Source organism: Kogia breviceps, chromosome 2, assembly GCF_026419965.1.
Source record: "Kogia breviceps isolate mKogBre1 chromosome 2, mKogBre1 haplotype 1, whole genome shotgun sequence".
NCBI classification, from domain to species: Eukaryota; Metazoa; Chordata; class Mammalia; order Artiodactyla; family Physeteridae; genus Kogia; species Kogia breviceps.
Genome location: NC_081311.1, coordinates 193,724,966 through 193,750,509, shown reverse-complemented (window position 1 = coordinate 193,750,509; position 25,544 = coordinate 193,724,966). Strand labels below are relative to the sequence as shown.

The 25,544-nt window shown below is 51.0% G+C and overlaps 2 protein-coding genes across 2 annotated transcripts in view; both read right to left on the bottom strand.

The window, feature by feature from the left end:
• Positions 1-411: 411 nt before the first annotated feature.
• ARMC9 (armadillo repeat containing 9) overlaps positions 412-25,544 on the bottom strand; it is a 139,587-nt gene continuing 114,454 nt past the window's right edge. The window contains 5 exon segments of the mRNA XM_067027168.1: positions 412-881; positions 9,310-9,439; positions 15,681-15,728; positions 15,731-15,816; positions 20,817-20,932. Of these exon segments, the coding sequence (XP_066883269.1) occupies positions 470-881; positions 9,310-9,439; positions 15,681-15,728; positions 15,731-15,816; positions 20,817-20,932 (792 nt within the window). The 3' untranslated portion in view covers positions 412-469.
• On the bottom strand, positions 1,380-3,631 carry LOC136793664 (uncharacterized). The gene is made up of 2 exons (XM_067027416.1): positions 3,604-3,631; positions 1,380-2,413 (listed from the first exon to the last, which is right to left on the bottom strand). The coding sequence occupies exons 1-2, from the start codon at positions 3,629-3,631 to the stop codon at positions 1,380-1,382; spliced, it is 1,062 nt and encodes a 353-aa protein (XP_066883517.1).

Genomic DNA, 25,544 nt, shown 5'->3' with positions numbered 1-25,544 from the left:
CACACACACACACACACACACACGCACGTACCATCTAAATACTGATAACTTTATTTCAATATTTGTGTTTTAGGAGAGGTCAGACCCTGTGACTAGCTCGAGTAACATAACTGGCTCTGCAATGAAGGGAAATTTCTTCCTCTGTCCTCAGACGTGGGCCCTGAGGGCACCCTCAGCAAGGAGCGAGCACGGGCCTCCACCAGCGGGGCACAGGCACACTGCCGGTGGCACTATTTGTGCTTACGGTCTTAATGGAGGCAGGGACATGGCTTTAAGCTGGTCAACGCTCTGAGTCCTTAAAACACACGTGCAGAAGCGCAGGGCTGCTTTGGAATAGCTGTATTCCCAGCCAGAGAGGGGAACACACCATATTTGTACCAGATTTTAAAAGAGGAAGAAAATACTAAGTCTGCTGCTCAGGCAGCGGTTTTGACAATCAGTTTCTGTTATTCTCAGTCCTTCTGTTTCCTCATCCTTGGTCTGGGTGAGGGGGGGCGGGCAGTTTCCAGCGAGGCCAAGGTCCCCCGTCTCTGGCCGAGCTGTCTGGCTCCAGCTCCTCCACAGAAGCTCCCGAGATGGACGAGACGGACGGGCTCATGGATCTGGCTCTGCTGCCCCCCAGCTGGGTGCCAGGGGGAGGGCGGGCAGGAAGGGCGGTGGCAGGACCCTGGGGCTTGGGCTGCGGTGGGCCTGGTCCTGGATGCCTGGAAGGCCGTCCTCCTGAGCCCCCGAAGCCACCTGGCGGCTCACTGACAACTGTCTCTTCACATCTGTCACCTGCAGCTGCTGGCTGGCCGAGGGCAGGAAGTTGGCCGGTCACTGGGCAACAGGATGGTGACACCGGGGAAGAACCCATCCTCACTTCCTGGAAGACTGGCTGCCTGGAGAAGAAAATCCAGGCAAGCTGCCAGCACCAGGCCGGTCTCGGCACAGAGCCCCCTCTGTCCCACACAAGCCCTCCTTTCAGCAGGCTCTGTGCAAACACAGCGCCGAGAACCTTCCCTCCCGGGTCACCTGCTCTGCGGCCACGGCCTGAGTCGGGCAGCCACGCTCGTTCCTTACAGGAACCAGGCTGCCCGGCGCGGGGACTCGGTGAGCTGTGTCTGCTGCGACCCCACCCCGTGCGCCGGCCAGGCCGGGGCCGCCACCGTGGTTACGAGAGCAGGGGCGCCCGGCCTGGTGCAGCCCGGAGGCCGGGCAGGGATGGGCGGCCCGCCTGCCCCTCTCCTGGCCGCGCCCTCCCGGGACTCGCCGGCGTTTCCTCCGGACCTGTGTGCGGAAGCCCCGCGCTGGGGAGGCCGGGCTGGGGCCAGCAGAGGGGCGCTGAAAGAAGCGGGGCGCGCCCGGGGGGGGGCCCGCGGGGTTCCAGCCTCGGCGCGTCACACACTCCCAGCCCAGCGGCTCCCGGTCGGCCAGGGCGCGCAGGGCCGCGTCCAGAAGGGAAGGGGTCGCCCGCAGGCCTGCCTACATCCTGAGAGTGACTGATCTTGTGCCGCTTGACGTTCTTTTGTTCGGTTTGTCTTTTGTTTTCGCTTAGTTTTAGTAAAGCCCTTTAGAAAGTTACAGGGAGTGAACGGGTGTGGCCGACTAGCCGACAGGCAGGGGACAGAGATGCGGTCTTTACCGCTAGCAAAAGGGGGGGGAAGGGGGGCCCCTAGGGACAGAGGGGGGCCCTTGGACCCACCCCCACCTCGGTCCCTCGGGCGGCGCCTCCGCCCAGCCTGCGAGGAAGCACCTGCTTCTGTCTGATTTCGAGGCCGCCCTGAGCTGCCGCTGGCTGCTTCCCACCAGAAGGCGGGTTCGGATCTCGGGGTTGACCTGCAAGCCCCGCACAGGGGGCTCTTGTCTCCGAGTTGCACCGCCTGGAGGGTATCATTCCGCCCGCTTGTGTATGAGCCGCTGAGGCCAAGGGCAATTTCATTAACAGAAAGATGAGTGAAGAACCGGTCCCTGGGGCAGAGGAGGCGGCCGGCTAGGGCCCTGGCCCTGCGGGGAGGGGAAGCGGGCCTTGGTCCGTCCGATGGGCACGGAAGGGGCACCTGTCCGATGCGGAAGGCCAGCACCCTTCCCTGCAGGCGGACTTCCTTTGCAGGCTCCTCGTGGCGGACGCCGTGGAGCTGGGGCGGCTGGCCTGCTGTGGGCCACACGAGGAGAAATGAGGGGCCAGAGCCGATGCCTTGGCCTTGGATGGGTTCAGGTCCGGGATCTCCGGGCTGCAGGGGGCCCGGGGCTTGTAGGCGAAGCCTGGTGTAAACTCCCTGGGACAAAATGTGCAATCTGAAGTCACAGGAGGAAGGAAGGAAGGACTCCCCTTTCCAAGCACTAATAGATGCCAGGCGGGCACCGTCCTGGGCATGGGGTGGGGGTGAGGGAGGGCAGGGCACCCAGAGGCATGAATCGTTGCCCCATGGAGCTCACGTTTTAGGGCAGGAGGGAGACGATGAAAGAGGAATCAATGCTAAGGAGGAGCTGAAGCAAGGAAGGGGAATAGGGAACTTGGGAGAGTATTAAGTTGTGAGATCGAATGGCCAGGAAGCTGTGGCTGGCAGAGTAATAGTCCCCAGTTAGGTCTGTGTCCTACTCCCTGGAACCTCACATGACAAAAGGGAATTACGGCTGCAGATGTGAGATTATCCTAGATTCCTGGGGTGGGCCCAAGGTAATCACAAGGGTCCTTAAGAGTGGGAGAGAGGCAGAAGAACAGAGTCAGAGGAACAGGTATGGCCATGGAAAAAAAGGCACAGAGACGCAACGCTGCTGGCTTGAAGGATGGTGGAATGGGTCACGAGCCAAGGAGGGCATGAGGCCTCTAGAAGCCAGAAAAGACAGAAAAGAGATTCTTCCCTAGACCTCCGGAACGTAACCTGTCCAGGGGACCCCTTGATTCCAGCCCACTGAGACCCGTGTAGGACTTCTAACCCAGGGAATTGTAAGATAACGAATTTGCGTTTGTTCAGGTAACTAAATGTGTGCTAATTTATCATAGCAACTGGAAAGTGATTTTAGAAGGGGTAGCCCGAGAAGGCCTCAGTGAGAAGGTGACTTTTAGCCCCCAAGTAATCCTGTGAGGCAGGCATTACTACCCCATTTTTCAGATGTTAAAACTGAGGTTTGGGCTTCCCTGGTGGCACAGTGGTTGAGAGTCCGCCTGCCGATGCAGAGGACGCCGGTTCGTGCCCCGGTCCGGGAAGATCCCACGTGCCGCGGAGCGGCTGGGCCCGTGAGCCATGGCCGCTGAGCCTGCGCGTCCGGAGCCTGTGCTCCGCAACGGGAGAGGCCACAACAGTGAGGGGCCCGTGTACCGAAAAAAAAAAAAAAAAAAAAAAAAAAAACTGAGGCTCTAAGTTCGTAAACTTTCCCAGGGTCACGCACATAACAAGCAGTCAGTGAGGCCAAGATCTGAACCCAGTGGGATCTTATAGCCAGCCATCCTCCAGATGCCCTCAGGACCCCATCCCATGGACCAGCGTCACAGAGACGGGAGCCAGCTTTCCTCCAGCACCTGCAGCCACCGCAGCTGGGGTTGGCGATGTGATTTCCTGGCCCAGCCCTTTGCTCTCTGGCTGTCACTGAGCTATATACATGCTCAACTCTTATTCCCACCTTGACTTCTGGGGTCTTTGCTATCCATGCGCCCAGTTTCCAGACAATAACTCTGAAGACTGGAGCCCCGGGCTGTCACCCAGTGCTGTTGTCACCGTTGAATGAACTGATGTCAGCGCCAGCTCCGCTCCCGGCAGGCAGCAGGTGCTCCTGGTCCAGCTTCCCTTCGGTAAGTGGGTGTTTCGGTCCACAGGCTGCACGGCAGGTATTGTGAGCTTGGCGAGTGAGGGGGTCCCCCCACTGCATCCCCTGGGACAGGGAGATGCTGACTGGCGGCAGGGTTTCCCAGTGGGCAGTGGGGAGTGTGTGTGTGTGCGTGTGCATGTGCGTGTGCGTGTGTGGTGTGTGCTGGGGGTCGAAACCAAGACTGTGGGAAGTACAGGATCCAGTGGCCGGGAAGGAGGGTGGGGGGCCCAGAGGGAGCACTCACTGGAAGGGCCTGGACTCTCGGTCCCGCTGTGCTGCTCTCTAGCTGGTGGCGAGAGTGAGCGAGTGTGCTGACATTTGGGGAGCCTCAGTTTCCTCGCCTGTAAAATGTTTTCTGTAGCACAGCTCTGAAGATCGGGTGGCTGTGCTCCAGGCCCAGTTGTGGTAAAGTGCCCCCTAAATGGGGGTTACGGCTCTGGGGAGTGAGACTTGGGAGGAAACTGCATAATTTTTGGATTCATTTCTATATGCCTCCTTTTTTTTTTTTTTTTTTTACATTGAGAATCTATTACTTTAATAATCAGAAAAAATAAAACTTAAATATCTGAAGTCTCCAAATTCAAATTTAGAAAAAGACTGGCATACACTACTATATATAAAATAGATAACTAATAAGGACCTACTGTAGAGCACAGGGGAGTCTACTCAGTACTCTGTAATGGCCTCTATGGGAAAAGAATCTAAAAAGGAGTGGATATATGTATACGTATAACTGATTCACTGTGCTGTACAGCAGGAACTGATACAACATTGTAAATCAACTATATTCCAATAAAACAAACAAAAGAGGCTGGCATAAAAACCGCCCACACTTTAGACAAGAAATCTTTCATGCCAGGTTGAAAAGGATAGAGGAGGTTTAGCCCTATTACTTTTTCTTTAAACTTTAATTTTTTTTCTTCAAAAAGCAAAATGTATTTTTATGTCACTCATAATATTGTCCCTCCAGGTGAACTCTCCAAGAGCAGCAATTTGGTCTAGTTGACCTTTGATCCCCAGTGCCCAGCAGAGTTTCTGAGCACCATGTGTATTACCAGGGAATGAAAGAACAGCGAAAGGGCAAAGGCGTCATAAATTCCGGTATACAGATCGGATGAGAGAGTACACAGTCACTAACCATAATAAAGATGGGGGCTACTCAGGCATATGACAGAGAATGGAATAAGGCTGAAAACAGAGCAATACAGAGTAACATGTAAGTCTGACTGCAACCGTGTGAAAACAGGCATGCGTTGCTGACACTTCTTCCACATACAAAGAAGCTTCTTATACGGGCTAGTGAGGTGGTTTTCCTTTAATATTATTTAGTTCAGATGATTTTTTTCTCCTATTTTGCTGTTCTAATTTTTTTTTTTTTTTTTTTTTTTTTTTTTTTGCGGTATGCGGGCCTCTCACTGTTGTGGCCTCTCCCGTTGCGGAGCACAGGCTCCGGACGCGCAGGCCTAGCGGCCATGGCTCATGGGCTTAGGTGCTCCACGGCATGTGGGATCTTCCCGGACCGGGGCACGAACCCGTGTCTCCTGCATCGGCAGGCGGATTCTCAACCACTGCGCCACCAGGGAAGCCCGCTGTTCTAATTTTGATATACAGATTTTGTTTTTCTTTTTTTGACCTTGTGGCTTGTGGGATCTCAGTTTCCTGACCAGGGATTGAACCCGGGCCACGGCAGTGAAAGCCCGGAATCCTAACCACCAGACCACCAGGGAACTCCCTAATTTTGATATTTTCTATCATTGTTATTGCAGTAAAATATACATAACATAAAAATCTTGACCATTTTTAAATGTAGCCCCATTACACTTTAAGAAGGAATAATTAACAGACACTAGTAAAAACTACTCAGGCAAGCATTGGGGCTATTCCCGGCAACAGTAACAGCAGAGGGTCAGCCCTGGGTTACCTGGGGATGTCCCATCACACGGTCATGGAACAGAGTGGCCAGATTTGGAGGAGCTAGACATGCAGGCCCAGGACGGCTGGCTCGCTTCACCCGTGGGGCCTTAGAGCCAGTGGGCAGTAAGGTCAAGCTTCGGGGTCAGAGGCAGCCAAGGTGAGGTGGCAAGAAGTGAAGGGAGAAAAAAGTCTGGGCGGCAGGGCTGGGAATCTCTAACCTCCCAACCCAGGGCAACCAGGAAAGGGTCCCATCCTTTTTGGAGAGCAATTTGGCAATGCGTATGGATACCCTTACGTGCAGGTTAATTTTATGGGTCAACATTGCTGGGCCATGGCACCCAGGTATTTGATCAAATATTGTTCTGGATATTTCTATGCAAGTGTTTTTTTGGATGAGATTAACATTTCAATAGGCGGACTTTTTTTTTTTTTGGCTGTGCTGTGCGGCTTGTGGGATCTTAGCTTCCCGAGCACGGATTGAACCCGGGCCCTCGGCAGTGAGAATGCGGAGTCCTAAGCACTGGACCACCAGGGAACTCCTCGCTGGTGGCCTTTGAGTAAAGCAGACTGCTCTCCAGAATGTGGGTGGGTCTCATCTGCTCACTTTTGGATTTTGGACTTGCCAGGCCTCTGCTACTGTGAGAGCCGATTCCTTAAAAGAAATCTCTGTATAGACACACTTCCTGTTGGTTCTCTTTCTCTGGAGAATCCTGGCTAATACACCTTAAAAGGCAGCCTCCTCTCTGCCGTGGGACATGACCTTTGTTTGGCCAGGGCAGCATTGCTGCTGGGGAAACAGCACCCTCAGACAGAGGCTCCCTCGGCTGGCTCCTCCCGTTGGCATTGGAGAAAGTGGCCTTTTGCAGACACCAGGGGACCGCCCTTCGGCTTGGCAGGTGCCCCCTTCACCCCATGAGGTTCCCCAAACCACCTGGGGGGCTGTAGGAAGTGGCAGTGTGGATTGAGGGCTCTGGCCACTGTCACTGAACTCTGCAGGGATGATGGCATCGGGACCCCCTGGAAAGGACTCTGTAGGAGGCGGGGATGGGCGTCTGTCGGCAAGGGTCAGCTTGGCCTCCGAGTGGCCCCTAGCCCCCCAATGCCCCAGAATGTTGAGCTCAGCAGTCTGAGCAGCTAGGAGCCAGAGCCAGGAAAGGGCGACGGTCTGGCAGGAGATGGGGCCGGGTGAGGGCAAAGCAGAAAAACCACATGAGTGGCCGTCACCTACGGTTTAGCAAAAAGTAATCTGCGACAGGAACACTTGGTGCTGGGTCCTGCTGAGAGGGGAACTTCAAAATATTGGTAAATTGGGGGCTTCCCTGGTGGCACAGTGGTTGAGAGTCTGCCTGCTGATGCAGGGGACGCAGGTTCGTGCCCCGGTCCGGGAGGGTCCCGCATGTGGCGGAGCGGCTGGGCCCGTGGGCCATGGCCACTGGGCCTGTGTGTCTGGAGCCTGTGCTCCACAGAGGGAGAGGTCACAGCAGTGAGAGGCCTGAGTACCGCTAAAAAAAAAAAAAAAAAAAAAAATTGGTAAATTGGGAGGTGGCCTGCAAGGTAGGCGATGACTTATTAGAGAAGACTGGCCTGCTTATATTATCTTTCTTATCAATAGGAACATTGTGTTGGAAGAGAGTAGCCATAAAAGACTTCTGGAGATATTTAATCTTTACTTGTTTGGAGCTGCTGAGTCATAATCTGCAGATGGCCGGCGGCCGATGGGTTGGCAAGGTCACGTGACAGCCTGGGCAGCGCAGTGGGCGGGGGGGGGCCTCACCTTCCCAGAGGTGATGGCTGGAAAGCCACGCTGCACGTTCCAAGGTGCACATCAGCCCCTCCAGGTCTGGACCGACAGATGTCCTGGGAGAGGGCCTTGGCTCTTCTTGGGATAAATGCTTTTTTTTAAAAAAAAATGCGTTTTCATAGCCTGGTTAACAGCTACTCAAAGCTAAGTGGATAGAAAAAAGAAAAGGAGAACTTGGCCGTGGGGAGGTGTGGGATGGTGGGGTCCGAACATTTTTACTCCTGGCTTTTCCAGGAAGGCAACTGCACAGCAAGACCGATTGCTGGAAGCCACGGGGCTGCAATCATCTTCACACAACCTCAAAGTTGGGGCTAAGCAACGAGGGCTATGATTCCGTCTACCAATGACCCACGCCCAGAGCTCCAGGGCCTTCCTTATGCCGCAAGGGAGGGCCCCCCCAGCCGACTCATCTTCCAGGGCCAGGGGCTGCCCTCCCCGCTACAGACCGAGAGAGAGGAGTTGTCAAGCCAGACAGAGAGCCGCTCTCTCTCCCTTTCTCCTGAGGATCCATCCATCGCCTATTCTGAGCGCCTGCCCTGGGCCAGGTGTGGGAACACGGGGACACACACAGTGCTCACGGCCTCTGGTCTCTGAGGAGAGCGGGAGACGGTCACGGAGCACGTGAGCACACGGGGGGCCTCGGGCTCACCATCTTTTACGCGCTCGGCCCGGTAGAGACATCCAGCACTGCCCCCCTCCTCCGTGCAGGTCCCAAAGTCCTTCCAGCTCGTGCCCACACAGTGGGAAAGAAAGGTGCAGGGTCGCTGCCTGCCCCAGTGGGTGCCGGCCCTGCTAGGGCTTCTGCAGGTCACCTCTGACCCCCTGGCCACTCCTGCAGGCGGTGGGTGGCTTCAGGCCCCGGGGGCCTGGAATGCGGGCCCTCCGGCTGCCTCACCCAGTTCCGCGAGGCCCCACTGCTGCCAGAGCTGCTGATCTGGGCCAGTCAGCCGTGACCACAGCTGAGGTTAGGGTGACCCTGCGGACACAGTAAGGGAAGTCCTTCCCTGTTCTACGGGAAGGTGGGGCACGGGAGGCCCGGCCCGTCACCGTGGCAGGATCCCTCTACTTTCGAGACTGCGAGGCGTAGTCCTGTTCACCGTGACTCTAGCCCAGTGCTTTAGTGCAGGAGCTTGGCTTGTCTACGGTGACACGCTCAGCCTCAGCCGGCAGGGCGCTCCGTGACCAGGAGGAAGTGGTGGGCGGCTGTCGGGAGACAGGCTGGGTCTGAGTCCAGAGCCGGGCCCCACGCCCTGAGCAGGCTTCCTCCCATCTGCAAGAGGGGGCCTGCGAGGGATTAAGAAAAACAGTCCTTTCTAGATTCTAAAGAATCCCTAGTAACCCGTCAAGTGCCAGTTTGTGCTCGTTTGGTACAGGGGGAGAGAAAATAACTTGTATTTTCTTCTTGGAGGCCCAGTTTCGGTTTCAGGAAGCTGACATCCCAGCCAAACCATTTTACTGATCTCGTTCGTTCTTCATCTTTCTCCCCTCCGAAGCAAACTGCTAAGATACGACATTGACCTCAAATTACTGCTAATCACAAACCCTCCCAAACATGTTTACCTATCAGTTCTTAAAACTAGTCCCTTGGGCATGTTTGTAAGTTGTCCTCTCCTTCCGGCCTGAGGACTGATAATTCTCAGGTGGCAGGTCCCCCCACCTTGGGCTCTGAGGTTATCAAGCGTGGTGACCACACTCCCCTGAGAATCTCAGAACCGCACTTCAGGGCCCAGCGAAACGCTCCTTTGCTCCCATGGTCAGAGGCTGGGCCTCAGAGGAGCCTTCCCAGGACACCTCCCCGTCCCTACCTGGTGGTCTCGCCACTGTCCGGGGCATAGGGCACCTCCCTAGGCTGGCCCGGGCCCCCCGCTGGGGGCAGGTGAGGCTCTCCCTGACGTCCTGCTGGCAACCACTCTCCCGCCTTGGCGTCGATGGAGCCTGGGGAGGAGGAGAGAGCGCTCAGTTGACTTCTGCTATGGAAGCTCTTTGAGGGTGCTCTTTATGGGGCTGGGCCCTGAAGTCGAGAAAAGCACACACCCCGGGCCAGTCCCTCGTGGCTCCCCGGCGCCTATGGATGGGGACTTGTTTACTTGTGCAGCTTGGGACCTTTCCAGATGGCCTCTTGATGTACTTATAACCTGAGGGTGCACCAGGCACGCTCTGGCTGGAACACACGAAGCACAGAGAAGGAGAGACCAGCGGCCCTGCTGCCTTCCACGTTCCCGTTGCCTCCCAGGGAAAAGCCAACAAAAGCCAGAACTGTCTCCTGGGCCCCTGCTTGGCGCTGATGCCCGGCGGCCCAGAGGCCCACGGAAAAACTCTTCGTGTTTATTTGAAATGCGAGTTCACCTGGGTGTCCTGTATTTTTATTTGCCAAATCTGGCAACCCCAGAGGTGGGGCTCTCTTCGCCCTGTGCTGCCCCAGGATCCTTCAGACCTGAATCCCTGTCTTCCCCCAGGGGCAGGAACCTCCAAAATACCACCTAGCAAGGACAAGGCCACCTAGGTCACCCCAAGATCACAGGGGATGATGGGAGAAGTCCCAGATGACACTGCTGCGGATGCCTCCCAAGGGTCTGGGGACGGGCCTGTTCTGTATTTCAAATGACGTGGACCCCTCTTTCTCCAGCCCTGCTTCTCCTCTTCTTGTTCTGCAGCCAAACGGGTCCGTGTCACCAACACTGTGACAGAGTCTGGGTTCACTGCTTCCTTAATCCAAGCTCCTTTCAGCTCTTTCATTAAAAAAAAAAAAAAAAAAAAAAAAGTCTCTGTAGCACCTTTGCAATGTGGCCTCTGCTTTATCTTAAATATAAAGAATCTTCCCTACCTAAACAGACATGTCTCCAAAGAAGACATACAGATGGCCAACAGGCACATGAAAAGATGCTAAACATCGCTAATTATTAGACAAACGCAAATTAAAACTACAATGATATATCACTTCATACCGGTCAGAATGACCATCATTAAAAAGTCTCTAACAAATGCTGGAGAGGGTGTGGAGAAAAGCAACCCTCCTACACTGTTGGTGGGAATGTAAGTTGGTGCAGCCACTATGAAAAATGAATGGAGTTTCCTCAAAAAAACTAAAAATAGAGTTGCCATCTGATCTAGCAATTCCACTCCTGGGCATATATCCAGACAAAACTATAATGCAAAAAGATACACGCACCCCTATGTTCATAGCAGCGTTATTTACAATAGCCAAGACACGGAAACAACCTAAATGCCCATCGACAGATGAATGGATAAAGAAGATGTACATATATACCATGGAACACAACTCAGACTTAAAAAAGAATGAGATAATGCCATTTGCAGCAGCATGGATGGACCTAGAGATTCTCATACTAGGTGAAGGAAGTCAGAAAGAGAAAGACAAATACCATACTAATATGGTACAAAAGAATCTAAAATATGACGCAAATGAACTTATCTATGAAACAGAAACAGATTCACAGACATAGAGAACAGACTTGTGGTTGCCAAGGGGGAGAGGGGTGGGGGAGGGATGGATTGGGAGGTTGGGGTCAGCAGGTGCAAACTAGTATATATAGAATGGGTTCCCTGTGTTGTGTAGCACAGGGAACTATATTCAATATCCTGTGATAAACCATAATGGAAAAGAATATAAAAAAGAATGTATATATATGTGTAACTAAATCACTTTGCTGTAGAGCAGAAATTAATACAACATTGTAAATCAACTATACTTCAGTTAAAAAAAAAAAAATCTTCCCTGCAGGTTTCCTCAAATCCATAGCAAGGGGGCACAGCTTCGACTTCCAGATAACTCTCTTTTGACCCAAACAAGGACTCTGTTTGTGGTATGGAACCCAATGGGTGGCTTTATTTACAGTCCACATTGGACAGTCTCCGCCCAGAACTGGGACTGGAACTAGAATTTCAGCCTTCTCTGATCTGCTCTTCAACGGACAACTGGCCTGCTTCTCTGTGCTCTCTGCTCAATGGGCTTACAGTAAGTCCCCTACCTACGAACCTTCAAGTTGTGAACTTTCAAAGATGTGAACGTGCATTTGCATATCCAATCACGTAAGTTAGTTCACGTCTCTGGCGTACATTGCCATGTGCGTGTATCCTCTACAAGTGGTTGTAGCAGCCATTCAGAGTGCAATCTGGTGCTACCGGGTCATCTATGATGAGAAAAAAGAGCTGCTACCCAGACGTCACTGGATCGTTTTCTTAAGAGGGTAGACAGAATTGAATCCAGCGAGGAACCAGAACCTGTGCCGTCCAAGTCAGGCGTGAGTGACATGGCAGCTCGCCCTCCGTCTCCTATGGCTGACGACCCTTCAGCTCTACCATCTCCCACCTCCTGTCCCTGCTCCTGTCAGTGACTCTTCTCGCCCGTTCACTCGATGCCGGCCCCTGGATCCAGCTGTTGTGCTGGACTACTGTACTTTTCAAGGTACCATACTGTAAGATTAAAGATGTTTTCTTTATTTTTTGTGTTTGTTTTTAATGTATTATTTGTGCAAAAAGTATTATAAGCCTATTACAGTACAGTACTATGCAGCTGATTATATGAGTTATAATCAGTTATATTAGTTATTAGTATCATCTTAGTTAGTTGGGTACCTAGGCTAGCTTCGTTGGATTTTCGAACAGATCGGACTTACGAACGTGACCTCAGAACGGAACTCATTCCTGTGTAGGAGATGTAACTGTGTAATCAAGCCCAGGGGACCAGATTTGGGTGTATGAAATAATAGTTGAGTCGAACGACACATGAGTGCTGAGCTACACACAGAAAATCCCATGAGAGCCAATGGCGTTGCAAGATGGTGCCCAGGGGTAGGCAGCTCTCCGGAGTCAGGAGCTTTCCCCGGCCGCTGGTGGTGGGAGACAGCTGGCAAAGCCCTCTGCTGACAGGAGCGGGGAGGCGCCAAGTTGGGCTCTCCGGAGACCCTCGAGGTCTTCTGGGTTCAGTCACCAAGCAGTGGCCACCCCTCTGTCCTTGCCTGTTCCCTCTGCTTAGGCCACACTGCAGACTTTCAGAGCACCCCCCGGGACACACACCCCCCCACCAAAAAGCCAGCTCCACTGAAAGAGCTGGGATCTGGGGGGAGAAGGGCAGCGTGTGCGCGCACCTGAGGCCTCCTGGGACAACCACTGCTTTCCTACCTGGTAATCCGTTGCAGACAGGGCTGGCTCCGTCCCGCCACGGTCCACTGACAAGGCATGTGATTTTGATACCCCAGTTTTGGTCGAGGGGGAAATGAGAATGCCTCAGGCCAATAGCATGCAACACTCTAAGTCACATTCTTGGCTTATTTTTCTTGGGAACTATTTCCTTTTGGCTCTGTGGGGCTGAGTCCTTTGCTTAAAAATAACATACCTTCTGGGCCCGCATTCAACTGACCAAGCCTTTTGAGGATCCCGCAGTTTCCTCATCGTGAGGCCTGCCTTCAGTGCTGACTGAACGCACAGGTGTGAAGGGGTGTCCTGAACAAACCCGACGCGTGGGCCGTGGTGCTGGGTTCCCACGGCTCTCGAGGTGTTCATTCCCAGCACGAGTGTAGCCAGACTCAGTAGCGAGTCATGCACGAGGGGAGCTACGGGGAGAGCAGCCAGGTGAGGCCGGAATGGGCTGGGGGGGGGTGGGGCACAAGGTGAACGGGAGCAGAGGCGGGCAAGGAAGGGCTGGGGGAGCCGGACCGGAGGGCGGTAGGGTCAAGAGGAAGTCAGATCGGCTCTTGTCAGGGAAGGAGTGAAGCTGGAGACGGTGAGGGTCAGGATGGCCTCGGTGCCCTTGGCTGTCCTCTCCTTCCCTCAACCGTGGCCCCCGGTCCCAGACGCAGCCTCAGCACCAGTCCCAACGCAGCATTCCAAGCACGTTGGCTGGAGCCTGTTTGTCTGCAACCTCACGTGGAGGCTGAGAAGAGGAAGAGATGGAGGTGGCGAGCCAGGGTGGGGCGAGGGCCAGGGTGGCTGCAGCTGGGCAAAACGAAGGAAGCACAGAATCTACACCGGGGATGCAAGCCACGCTCATTAAACGACCCCAGGAAAGCCGATGACCCGGACGCTTGGCTTCTCCAAGGGGAGAACTTTTGTCAAGGAAAAGGATTGTAAAGGGGAACTACGGGTGCTGGCCTGAGGTGGAGGCATGGCCTGGGGGTGGGGGGAGAGGTTCATATGCCTGGTGTCTGCAGGGGGAGTGAGGGCGGACTGGGGGCGCTGTGTAGTGGAGTCCACCGAGGCAGCAGGGCAGTAGATGGGCTCCCAGCTAGACCTGGGCGAACAGGAGCAGGTGGAGGACGGGGCCCGCAAACTACGGCCGTAGTGTTCACAGCAGGCTCATGGGTGCGCCCGACAGCGCGACGGGGCCCGTCCGGAGGGGCTGGTGAGCAGCTGCTCCCCCCGCAGGAAGAGGCGCTGGGAATGGCTGACCGTCACAGCGGTGGGTGTCCGTCTGCTGCAACGAACCAGACCCCGCCCGGCCCAGAGCAATTGCGCTTGAAACGAACAAGAACGTCTACATCGCCAGCTGCCACTCAGCCCCCTCTGTCCCTGACAACCTCGAGTGCCTCCAGCCTACAGGTAATGATACCATGACAAATCGATCCAAAAGAGAGGACCACACTTATAATCGGTGCAAGACAGGGGGCCACCCTGGTGGTCATTTGGGTCAAACAAGGATGTGACTGATAAATAAGTTTAGCCTAAATGCAGTTTTTGGGAAGTCCAGGCCTATAGAACTTGAAATCGTTTTAAACTCAGTGGCATTAGGTCAAACTGGCAAAAAATGTTAGACCAGCTAAAACCTCCACCCCGGCAGCAGAGATCTCTGGATAAATTATTGAGCTAATCGTCTTTTAGAGAAGGTATATTAATGTCTGCAGCTCTAACAAAACACATGTAAAATAACAGGTGATCAAAGCTGGCAAAACCTCTAAAATTGCTTATAATCAAGAGATCCTCTCCTGGGGTAACCAAATGACCTGGCTTTCTTCTGGCGCTGACAGGTCTATTTGCTCTGAACTGGGGATCAGAAGCATGTGAATCCAACTGTGAGCAGATTATAAAAGCTCGCAGATGTTTCTCATACTGGAATCTGACCTGCTCCTCTGTTGTTTTTCCATTTGAATGGATATTAGAGTCTTATCTGATCTGTTCGTATCTTTTTAATTTCCTCTTGCAAATTAAAAAAAAAAAACTTTGTACATTTCTGATTCAAAGCACGTATATTTTTTCTGGCATCTAAAAACTACATTTATCCCCCATCAGTCTCTGATGGACTCAACTGGATACTTCAAAATGTGTTTGGATCCCACAGCAGTTTTTGCTCCTAGCCGCACATTTCTGACTCGATTCAGCCTTCTGACACGTGGCTGACCACCTCAGGACCAGAGTTTGGGGCACCAAAGTTTTGGTCAAAGATCTACATCGTTCTGAGATTCCTACGTAAAAATCTCACATTAAACACAGCTTCCCCAGTCAGAAATCTTGCTCAGATAGCTTGCACATGTGAGCACTGGACACAGTGCTCTCAGAGAAGGGGGTCTAGAGGAAGAGCCCACGGTCAGGTTTGGCTGTGTGGTCGCAAGCCTGTGGGCCTCTACGACATGGGGCAGTGGCTGAGATCAGAGGGCTTCTCAGGAGCAGGTGGGAGGCCAAGGCCTTTCTGGGTCTGTAACTGCAGCTGCTTCATAAGATTCCAGGCATCACCAGTCCCAGAGTTGCCCCCAGGCCCAGAGCTGCCCCCAGTTCCAGAGCTGCCCCCAGTCCCAGAGCTGCCCCCAGGCCCAGAGCTGCCCCCAATCCCAGAGCTGCCCCCAGGCCCAGAGCTGCCCCCAGTTCCAGAGCTGCCCCCAGTCCCAGAGCTGCCTCCAGGCCCAGAGCTGCCCCAGTTCCAGAGCTGCCCCCAGTCCCAGAGCTGCCCCCAGGCCCAGGGCTGTTCCCAGTCCCACGGCTGCCCCCAGGCCCAGAGCTGCCCCCAGGCCCAGAGCTGCCCCCAGTTCCAGAGCTGCCCCCAGGCCCAGTGTTGCCCCCAGGCCCACAGCTGCCCCCAGGCCCAGTGTTGCCCCCAGTCCCACAGCTGCCCCCAGGCCCAGTGTTGCCCCCAGTCCCACAGCTGCCCCCAGGCCCAGTGCTGCCCCCAGTCCCACAGCTGCCCCCAGGCCCAGAGCTGCCCCCCACGTGCTGCCAGGATGCTTACATGAGGAGGAAGTGCAGGGCTCAGGAGCAGCGGGCATGACCCCCCGCAGACTGGAAGGTGGGCAGCTGGCAGAGACGGGGGGCAACTGTTTCTGGCATGCGTGGCCGTCTGGGGAGAGAGGGGACGGTCTTCCAGCCTGGAGGGAAAAAAGAAAACCAGCAATAAATACAGATAGGAGATATTTGACAGCTGACGACCGTGTAGCATTACAAAAAATACAGGAAGTGGAAGTACCTGAAAGTCTTTTGTCAAACTGATATTAGTAGATACTGAATCTCTTTAAGAAATAGGAAGTGCCCTTACCTCACTCTTGTTAGCTCTTATAAATTTACAGTGAAACATGGCTATTATTTTTCTAACACACAATTGGATCTTTTGGCTTTGGGTGACACGGGAGCATGACATTTCCACCAAACAATTTTAAGTATCAGTCTTCTGGGCTTTCTTCGAAGGATGAAGCCGATCAGCAAAGGGATGAATTCAATCAGAAAAGACGTGACACACGTCAGCTGTGACAACAAGAGTTGGGCAGGAACAGGACTGGGGAGAGCTTGTTCTCCGGATCACCGTCGATGGCGTGTGCGGTGCCTAACGCTGGCAGCTGGGTCGACGGAGACTCATTCGCCCAGCGGACATGCAGTGGGCGCCCGTGCAAGCACGTCACAGAGAGGTAAGTAGGAAGTGGGGTGGCGTCTCCCGTCAGCCTTCACAGCGGGTCCCCAGGAAGGCTCTGCAGCGTGCGCACAGCAGCACAGCGCCCACTACCCACTCCCCTTCAACGAGGAGACACCAGCCACCGGCTCCAGCAAGGGCTTAGTGGGGACACAGCACGGCAGGCTGGTCCCCCCTCTGTCTAGGCCTGCGCCCCACGAAACGGCTGTTCTTTTTTTTTTTTTTTTTTTGCCAGCAACACATGGCATATGGGATCTTAGTTCCCAGACCAGGGATCAAACCCGCAACCCTTGCTTTGGAAGTGCGGAGTCTTAACCACTGGACTCTGCCAGGGAAGTCCCGAAACGGCTGTTTGAATGTCAGTTCCAGCAGCAAAGACAAGCAGACACCTAAACTGCCATGTGGGCCAGAAAAGCCTCTGTGTGTGTGTGTGTGTGTGTGTGTGTGTGTGTGTGTGTGTGTGTGTGTGTGTGTGTGTGGTGTGTAAGAGAGAGACAGACAGACAGACTCAGCCGGTCTTGAACTCTGAGCTGGGGTTTGTCAGGGGCCCAAAGACGGAACATTTCCCGGCAGAGGTAGCAAGTACCATGAACGGGCAGGGCAGGCTAGAGCAAGAGGCAAAAAAAAAAAGCATGTAAGTGCACTGCTTTGTTACAGAGAGATTTAGTGCACTCAGAATACAGGCTGGAGGGTACACAGTGTCCTGGGGAGCTCGGGGCTTTGAGGGCTGAGGTTGGGGGGTGTCAATTAAGAAGCACCTGGTTGGCCAGGGTTTGGTTAGATTCGGTGCCTAAGGGAAAGAGAAGTCACAGCGGTGAGATTCCATGACGACGTGGTAGAAGGAACACTGTGTCCGTGGTCGTGGAAGGTGCCCCGTGGCAGGCAGCGTGGCCTGGAGGCTCCGCCCAGCCCGGGGAGGAAGAAATTGCTCAGGAAGGCAGACAGGAGGGGCCGGAGCCAGGAGAGCAGGTGGGAGGGGGGGGCTGGGCACCGGGGGTGGGGTCCCGCTCGGTTGTCTGGGGGTGTTAATGCCAATCCCTGAAGCAGGGGGCTCAGAAGACTGTGGCGTTCATCCGGAAAAAAGGCTGAACTGGGGGTGCTGTGAGGACACATCTAGCACGGGGAGGGGGCAGGTCTGGGCTGGAGGGAGAGACTTGGGTGTCAGCAGCGTGTAAGGGAAACCAGAGAACCAGCAGGATGGGATGGGGTCCTTACTAGGGGCCTGCGGGGCATAGTATTTTAGGAGGAAGAGGGTTGAGAGTGGGGGGGCCAGCCCACAGCGGCCGTGGGATGGAGGTGGGAGATCCCCCCGGGGGGGGTCGGTGGGGCAACCACCAGTGTCCTCCGGGCTTGGAAGCTGGGAGGTCGGTCACCTGCGGCGCTGGAAAGAGTAATTTGCAGACGTCACCTGCAGACCACGTGGGCTGTGAAGGGAGAGGAGGATGGGCAGGGAAGGAACCAGAGGGCGGGAGGGCGAGGGAGGCCGGGAGACGTGGAGCCTGGTGAAAGGCCTCGGGAAAGAAAGCAGCGAGGGAGGTGGGAGATGGAGCAAAAGAGGTGCTAGATGAGGTTGCAACGTTTGGGCAGTGCCGGGGGAGAGGGGATCTAGGGGCCACAGAGGGTGAGGTCTGGCCCAGGGGAGGTGGGAGGGAGGCGCCTGTCCGATGCTGGGTGATGCAGGGTCCTGCATTACACAGGGGCGACTGTATTCGTTATTTTCAACCTTTCTTTTCTTGATTTTAAAACCAGTGTTTATCATGAAAAATTAGGAAAATATATAGAAAATACAGAATGTCCTGCTAGACACAACCCCTATTAACATCCGATGTCTTTCACTCTTTTAAAAATGCAAATATATACTTTAAAGAACAACTTGGGATCACTGTATGTGGCCAGCAGGCTAGATCCACACTATTTTATAATTTGCTGTTTCACTTAGCAATGTCTTGGGAGGCTCTTTCCATGAATTAAATATTCTTCTGAAACGTTACTTTCAATACTATTTTATGTGGATAATAATTTAACCTGCTTCCTACTTCGGGCGTTTAGATTATTTCTCATTATATAAGTGACGCTTCAATAAATACCCTTGTGTTTATGTGTGTGTGTGCGCGTGTGTGTGTGTATCTGTCAATATCTGATTACTTCTCAGTATAAATCCTTGGAGTGGGATTACTGACTCCGAAAGTACTAGTGTCTGGAACGTGTGTCATGCATATATTGTCAGAGTGTCCCCGAGATCACTGAGATTGTTGATTTATCTACACTTCCGGCATCACTGGGCTATCAGAGGGCGCTGGTTGTGCGCGGAGAGTCATGTAACCTTTTTAAAGAAGCTGACCTGAAGATGCTGAGTGCTGCCAGCCTGCGGGGAGCCCCTACACTCTGTCATCTCCTACTTACCGCGTAACAGCCGCTGTCTTTCTCCCCTACTAGGCGGCTTCCTCTGTGTGCTCCTGAGGACACGAGTCACATCGTTTATTTTTGCACCCCTAGCAACTGGCACACAGACGTGTTCTAAGTGTTTGTTAAATTGGCCTGATGGACAGAGCTGGTGATGGGGCCATTGCTTCATTAAGGGTGGGAAGGTCCATCACTTCAGGAAAATGAGGTGCCCTCATTCCTGGCAGGGGCCACTTTCGCAAGTCAGGGCCCAGCCCCCTGTGCCCCCCAGGCATGGAAAAATGTCCTCTTTTTCTCTCCATGAGGTAGAACGTTTCACTTAAGAATTAACTGTGCCCATTGGTTATATCTTGTATTTATTAGATTCCCTTTGCCCTTATTCCTGATTAAATATGCTTATCTTATTGTTGCCTCTCTGTGAAGCCGGGGTTTTAATAACTTTAAAAAATAATTTTAAAATAGTTTTTAAAAATGACGATTCAGTGTCCTCTTCCCCATCTCAAGCAAGATGAATTTTATTAATTTCTCTGACAACTTCCATTCAAAAAGATATTACATTTATAAACTGGATTTACTAGTAGTTGACACTTGGCTATGTTCTGGATCCAAAGAATGAACACGAAACCCCTCAGATAGAAATGACATTTTGGGGACGATTAGGGAATATTTATCTTCTATATTATCAAGTGAATGTTAACTTTCTCAGGTGTGATACTGTGGTTAAGTAAAAGGATGTTCTTATTCTTAGGAGATGTGTGCTGAAACTATGCTACCTTCTTTCCAACAGTTCAGCAAAAAAATATGTATTTGTGTAAATTATATATTATGCACAGGGAGCGAGAGAGAGCGAGCGAGAGTGAGAGAGCACAAATGTGGCAGAACACTAACATCTGGAAGCTCTTCACTGTAATAATTCTTGCAACTTTTCTGTAGGTTAAAAAATACTGGTTGTAGGTTTAAGAGAAAAAGGCATGATATTAGTTTATACATTAATCATTAGAAATAAAAACCTTGAAATATGAAGCACATGATAACTAGTTTTGAAATCAAATCAAACAGATCGCAGAGCACCACCCAGAGCATGGACCCCGAAATCGTTACGGGTCAGGTCCTGGGTGGGCAGCCAAACTCCACCAGAGCAGGTGCCGGGGCTCCAGAGTGCCCAGCGCCCATGCACAGAGATCTCCAAGGGCAGGCATGTCTGCGTCTTGTTTGTTGCTGTATCCCCGGTGCCGAGCTGTTCGTTACAGATTACTACAGAGCAAACGTGGAAATAAGCAAACCGCCCGGCTGTAGGGGATAACTAAGTAAAGTATGTCATATTCATTTGAAATATCTTATGGCCGCTCTTCGTTGTATGAATAAACGTAGGTTTTTCGCCTGCTCTCTATAATCCCCTTATCTGCACCTGTTTCTCTCCAGCGTTCTCTCCAGACAGGAGAAGAGGCCACCCAGACCATGGAAGAGGCTTAGCCCTGACTAAGCTGGACTGCCTGGCCTGGGGCGGCCCCAGAGCCTCCAGGGGTCAGGTCCTCAGGTCCCCAGGGAGACCAGAGGCTGTGGATAACCACACTAGTTTTGTTGATAGAAACAGGGTAGGAGCAAGGCTATGAAGAATGAATAAGGTTTGGCAGCCAAACATGCATATCGGTGCTTTATAGAGTCATCTGGAAATAAGCTGACGGCATCTTAAACTGTGACGCTCCATCCCAACAAAGGGCCTCGTGCTACGGTGAGAGGCTGCAGAAAAGAACAAGAGTCCTTTCCGGGTAGACCCGCTCCTCCTTTTGGTCCTTTCCTTCAGAATCACATTGGCCAACACCAGCCTTCTCCTGGATGAAGGTCGTAAGTGGCTTGGAGACCCTGAGAGACGTGGGGAGAAGAGGGAGACTCAACCTCTTCCCTTTCAAAAAATCCCCCAAAGATAAATAATAAAGAGATAAATGCTTTTCGATATGAAATTTTATTTTGAATTTTAAAAATACATACATCTTGCACTGCAGTTAATCAAAACAAAGCTTAAGAAAGTAACTCCCCGCCTCCTTTAGTACCAGGACTTACGCTGGGTACCCAGTCCTGTGGCCGCCGGGAGTGATGGGCCGGCGCAGGGGCTCGGGGCCACCCCACTGCATGCCAGCCGCCCCCTTCCGCCTCGCCTTCCCAGTGCTGGCCATGATCTGGTGGAAGCAAAGAGGAAACAGGGCTGGAGAAATCGTCTAGTTGAGAGCTGACCCAGACATTCTAACTCACTACATTTAATAATCTATAGTAATAAGAGGATTTGCAAATAAGTGAGGAAGGATCATGACACGGATCATTCAGCTAAACAGAAAATTTCGGGAGAAGTCTGCTTAGGTTTTCATATTATACCATTTAGCAGTATAAATTAAAAAAACAAAATCAAACCACGGAGAAAGGAGAAGAAAAGAATTGGATATAGTAACTTATCACATCTCTAGAGAGGACTGACTTTTGAAAGTAAGAAGGGAAAAAGGCAGATTTGGTTTCATTAAAAAAGTAACATTTCCACATACACAGTAATTTAATGATAAACCAAATTAACAGGTAAACAATGAACTGGGAAGAAATATTTGTAGCACGTTTAGCAGAGGAAAGCTTAAGATTTTCATTAGATAAAAGAGTTCTTACAAATCAGTAAGTAAAACACTAAGTAGATGACTGGGCAAAGAATTCCAACAGCCAAGTCACAAAATAAAAAGTATCACCAGTAAAGAGAAGAAAAAATGATCAACTTTATAAGTAACTAGAAACTACAACTTTACAAAAAATGTATCATTCTCCAATTATTAAGTGAGTGACAATTAAAGAAATGACCCCATCCACTTCCAACAATAGTTTAAAATGTCAGTGGCATAGAAATTTGAGACAGCTCTTTTGGAAAGTAATTTGGCATCTTATATCAAGAGTCATTAAAATGTTCATATCGTTGGGTGTTAAACCCTAGAGAGAGAATCCAAAATACGGAAGACGTTAAATAAAGCTGTATGTTACAAAATCATTACACAGTAAAACTGGAACAATCTAACTGTCTAGTAATAGGGGAATAATTAAGTAAAATATGGCCTATTCATTTGAAATATTACATGGCCATGTACAATGATAAAGACCAGGTTATGAAGAAAAATGTTTATTTAAAACATTGTTAAGTCAGATTATAATATTGTACATAAATGATACTTTCCATTATGCTAAAAGTACACAAAAAGACTGGAAGGAAATGAACACTAAAATGATTATAGTGGCTACATAGGACAGTGAACCAAGAATAATTTTTTTCCTCCCTATTTTCCGAGTTTTCTGTAATATGGTTATATTATGTTAATAATTAAGAAAAACTGTTTAAAAAAGAAATCACTGTAAAATTGGTGAAATCTGAATGAAGTCTGTGGCCTGTACCAACATCAATCTCCTGGTTCAATACATGCTACAGCCACCACTGAGGACGCCAGGTGAAGGGTGCACGGGACCTCTCTGTACTACTTTTTCAACTTCCCGTGAATCTGTAATTATTTCCAAATAAAAAGTTAAAGAAAAATTATTAATTGGAATTACGTCTTTAATTTCCTGATATTACTTAAAAGTTATTCGGGTTTATCTAGTATTTGAGGTAGGAAGAAGAAAAAAAAGGCCCACTTCCTCTGAGAGAGCATCGCTAGGCCTCACCTGTGCTGTGGGGGACAGCTACCAGCTGGAGGGGTTGGTCAGTGGGTGGGGGGAGAGGGAAGGGGGTGTGAAGGGGAGAAAGGCAGGAGAGAGGAGGGGGGAGGCCCCTACCCTCTTGGAGGAAATGGCACATAATTAAGCTTCCCAAATAAGAACTAATATGCAGTTTCATCTCTCTTAATGTCTCTTGTGAAATTTGCAAAAGAAGGCTATTTTAACTGCCATTACTCAATACTGCTGTCTGCTTCTCCTCCGACTTCCCTTCTGTCCTGCCGTCCCCATCTAGTACCCAGGGTCAAATTCACATGTCTGCCCCTATCACCAGAGCAGGTTCCTTCAGGCCAATACTCAACAGTGCCTTAGGACCACCCGGGGCTTCTCTTTCCCCCTCCATCATGCCAGGCAGACACCCGGGTCCTTCCACAGAGGGTTAGGATAGGAAGGCTCAGTCTTAGGCGCTGGAGAGGGAGACAGCGAGTGTGTAGGTTGCTAGTCCCCCACGCCCCCGGCCTCCTCCCTATTCCACTGTCCCTCCCAGCTCACCCCTCCCAATTGCGTCCTAGAGGAGAGAGAACACAGCACATGTTTGAGAGCATTTCAGCCTTTGAGAGCCTTTCAGCCCTGTCAGCCACACCCTAAAACTTCACAGGCCCAAGAAACAATCTAAGGTGGGTGGTATTTGTCCTCTCCAGTGGCTGAGGAAACTGGGTCAGGCCTGTGGGCAGAACCATCCGGTGTGTCGTCAGAACGCCTGAGGAAAGGTCTCTGGTGAACAGGGTTGGTGTGAGGGCCCAGAACGACTGTGTCAGGCGCTCGGTGTCTCAGAGCAGCTCTTTCCAGAGGGCTTGTTTCCTGGTCACCTCACAAGCCACTGTGCGTGGGGGGAGCCCTGGAGGGACCCACAAGGGCTCCAGGGCCCTCTCGGGGCATCTCAGTTTGCAAAGGAGCCTTTTTGGGCTGGAAAGGTCTTAAAGTGTATCTACCAACAATGTGCTATTTCCACAGAAATGCTTCAGGGGTTGTTGGCAGAGAAGAGAAAGGGTTCCTGACAACCACCCTACTCATCAAAGGGACTCAGCTTCCATCTGTGTTACGGATGGAGATGCTGTTTGAAAAAAGGTTCTGCTACTAAAAAAATACAGCATGTTTAACCACAATTAGAAAAAAAATGCAGGATATGATTTAGCTGAACATAATTTATTCTGTAGTAAAAGATGGTCAACATGTCAATTGAGGTACAAAATTTCCCATTTCCTAGTTTTTGAGTATTGGTGAATCACTCAAAGCAATTATGACATGCTATAGAGCCGTATGAATTTTTGTAAGAAAACGCAGGCACACAATATGTCCATCTATACACATGGAAAACAACCTGGAAGCTGAAGGAGACACTGCTAGCTGGTCACCTAATACAATTCCCTCTTTCTTGACCAACAGCCCTCTGATTTTGTGGGCCCAGAAATAGGTCTACTTAAAAAACACCCTTCCAGACTCCCTTGCAGCTAGGGGCCATGTGACCCAGTTCTGACCAGTAAGAAGTAGGTGGGGAGGGAGGGTGGGAGGAAGACACAAGAGGGAGGGGATATGGGGATATATGTATATGTATAGCTGATTCACTTTGTTATAAAGCAGAAACCAACACACCATTGTAAAGCAATTATACTCCAATTAAAAAAAAAAAAAAAGAAGTAAGTGGGGGACGCCAGAAGTAGCTTTGGGAAAAGCACTGTAGAGGGGGTGGACTTGGCTGGCCTGCACGCTTGACTTCCTCCTGACTTTATCATGATTTGTGCCAGGAGCTGCATCCATCGTCTTATGACCAAGAGGCAACAAGCATGTGAATGAAGGGCCAATGCCCCAGGCAGATCTCTCATGGAGCGAATGAAACCAAAGCTTCACAGCCCCGGAAAGAGCCCTGGCAAGGTGCTCATATGCTTTTTGTAAAATTTGCGGAAGTAGCGTGTTTCAACTGCAGTCACTTAAAACTGCTGTTTCTTTCTACTCTCACTTCCCTTGCCATACTCCCCCCTTCATGGTGTTGGAATGGCCAAAGGCAATTTAGAACTTAGCCAAAAGGACGGTGAACCCGGGTGACCTTTAATTTGAGTTTAGTGGGAAATGTGATTCTCTGTCACGTCTGTGCATAGCCAAAGCATCACTAGCCATCCCGGCGTGGAAGTGGCTTCTAGGAATTCCACACCTCATCAGAGAATTTATGAAGAGTCCGTGCGCAAGAAAACTTGCTCCCAAATCTTCCAGTTTCTTTATGAAAGAAGTTTGAGGATGGTTTTCTCAAATTTAACAACAATCTTAAAAATGTACACAGCATTACCATAAAACTAAATGTGAGGCCAAAAGAAAATTTTCAAATCTATCAATAATAAGAAACAAAGCTGATCAAATACGTTACAGGAAGGACTAATTTTCTTTTCTTTCTCTGTAGAAAATATTACAAACTCGTTGTCACATATGTCACAAAAAAAATATCCAGAAAGAAAACGATGAAGCATGTGGCAAGCAGCTAGTTAATGAAACATTATTTTCCTGTTTGTGACACCTGTCAGTTCTTTCTTTTTTCCCTTTACCTACTTGTTTTTGAAAACAAAATTGAACTATAGTTGATTTACCATGTTGTGTTAGTTTCAGGTGTACAGCAAAGTGATTCAGTTAAACATATATCTATTCTTTTTTAGATTCTTTTCCATTATAGGTTATTATAAGATATTGAGTAGAGTTCCCTGTTTGATATAGTAGGTCCTTATTGGTTATTGATCTGTCAGTCCTTAAAATTTGAATTTGACTGTGATTTATTTTTCTTAGTCTCATTCTAAGTATTCACTTTTATACCTAAACCTTGTATTCCGTTGTTTTAAAGAAGGCCTGCAAAACCCTGTAAACTGGAGGGCCCACAAAACCTGGATCTTCCCTTCTGATGGGCTGGGTGAGAGAAGGCATGAGACAAGCCTGGGGTCTGATAAGGGTGGATTCCCTGCTACTTGCAGATGAGCTCAATACCAACTGACAAACGAAAGATGAGACACAGACATAAATGAAAGGAAAATAGAGGGAACAGTGATTATCTCTGCGTGGACAGAAGGACTATGG

Bases quoted from the DNA above. Each gene is read 5' to 3' on its own strand.
- LOC136793664 (XM_067027416.1), bottom strand. From the start codon at position 3,631: ATGGATAGCAAAGACCCCAGAAGTCAAG. The intron at 2,414-3,603 runs GTGGGAATAAGA...CTAAAACGTGAG, and splicing joins CAAAGACCCCAGAAGTCAAG to CTCCATGGGGCAACGATTCA.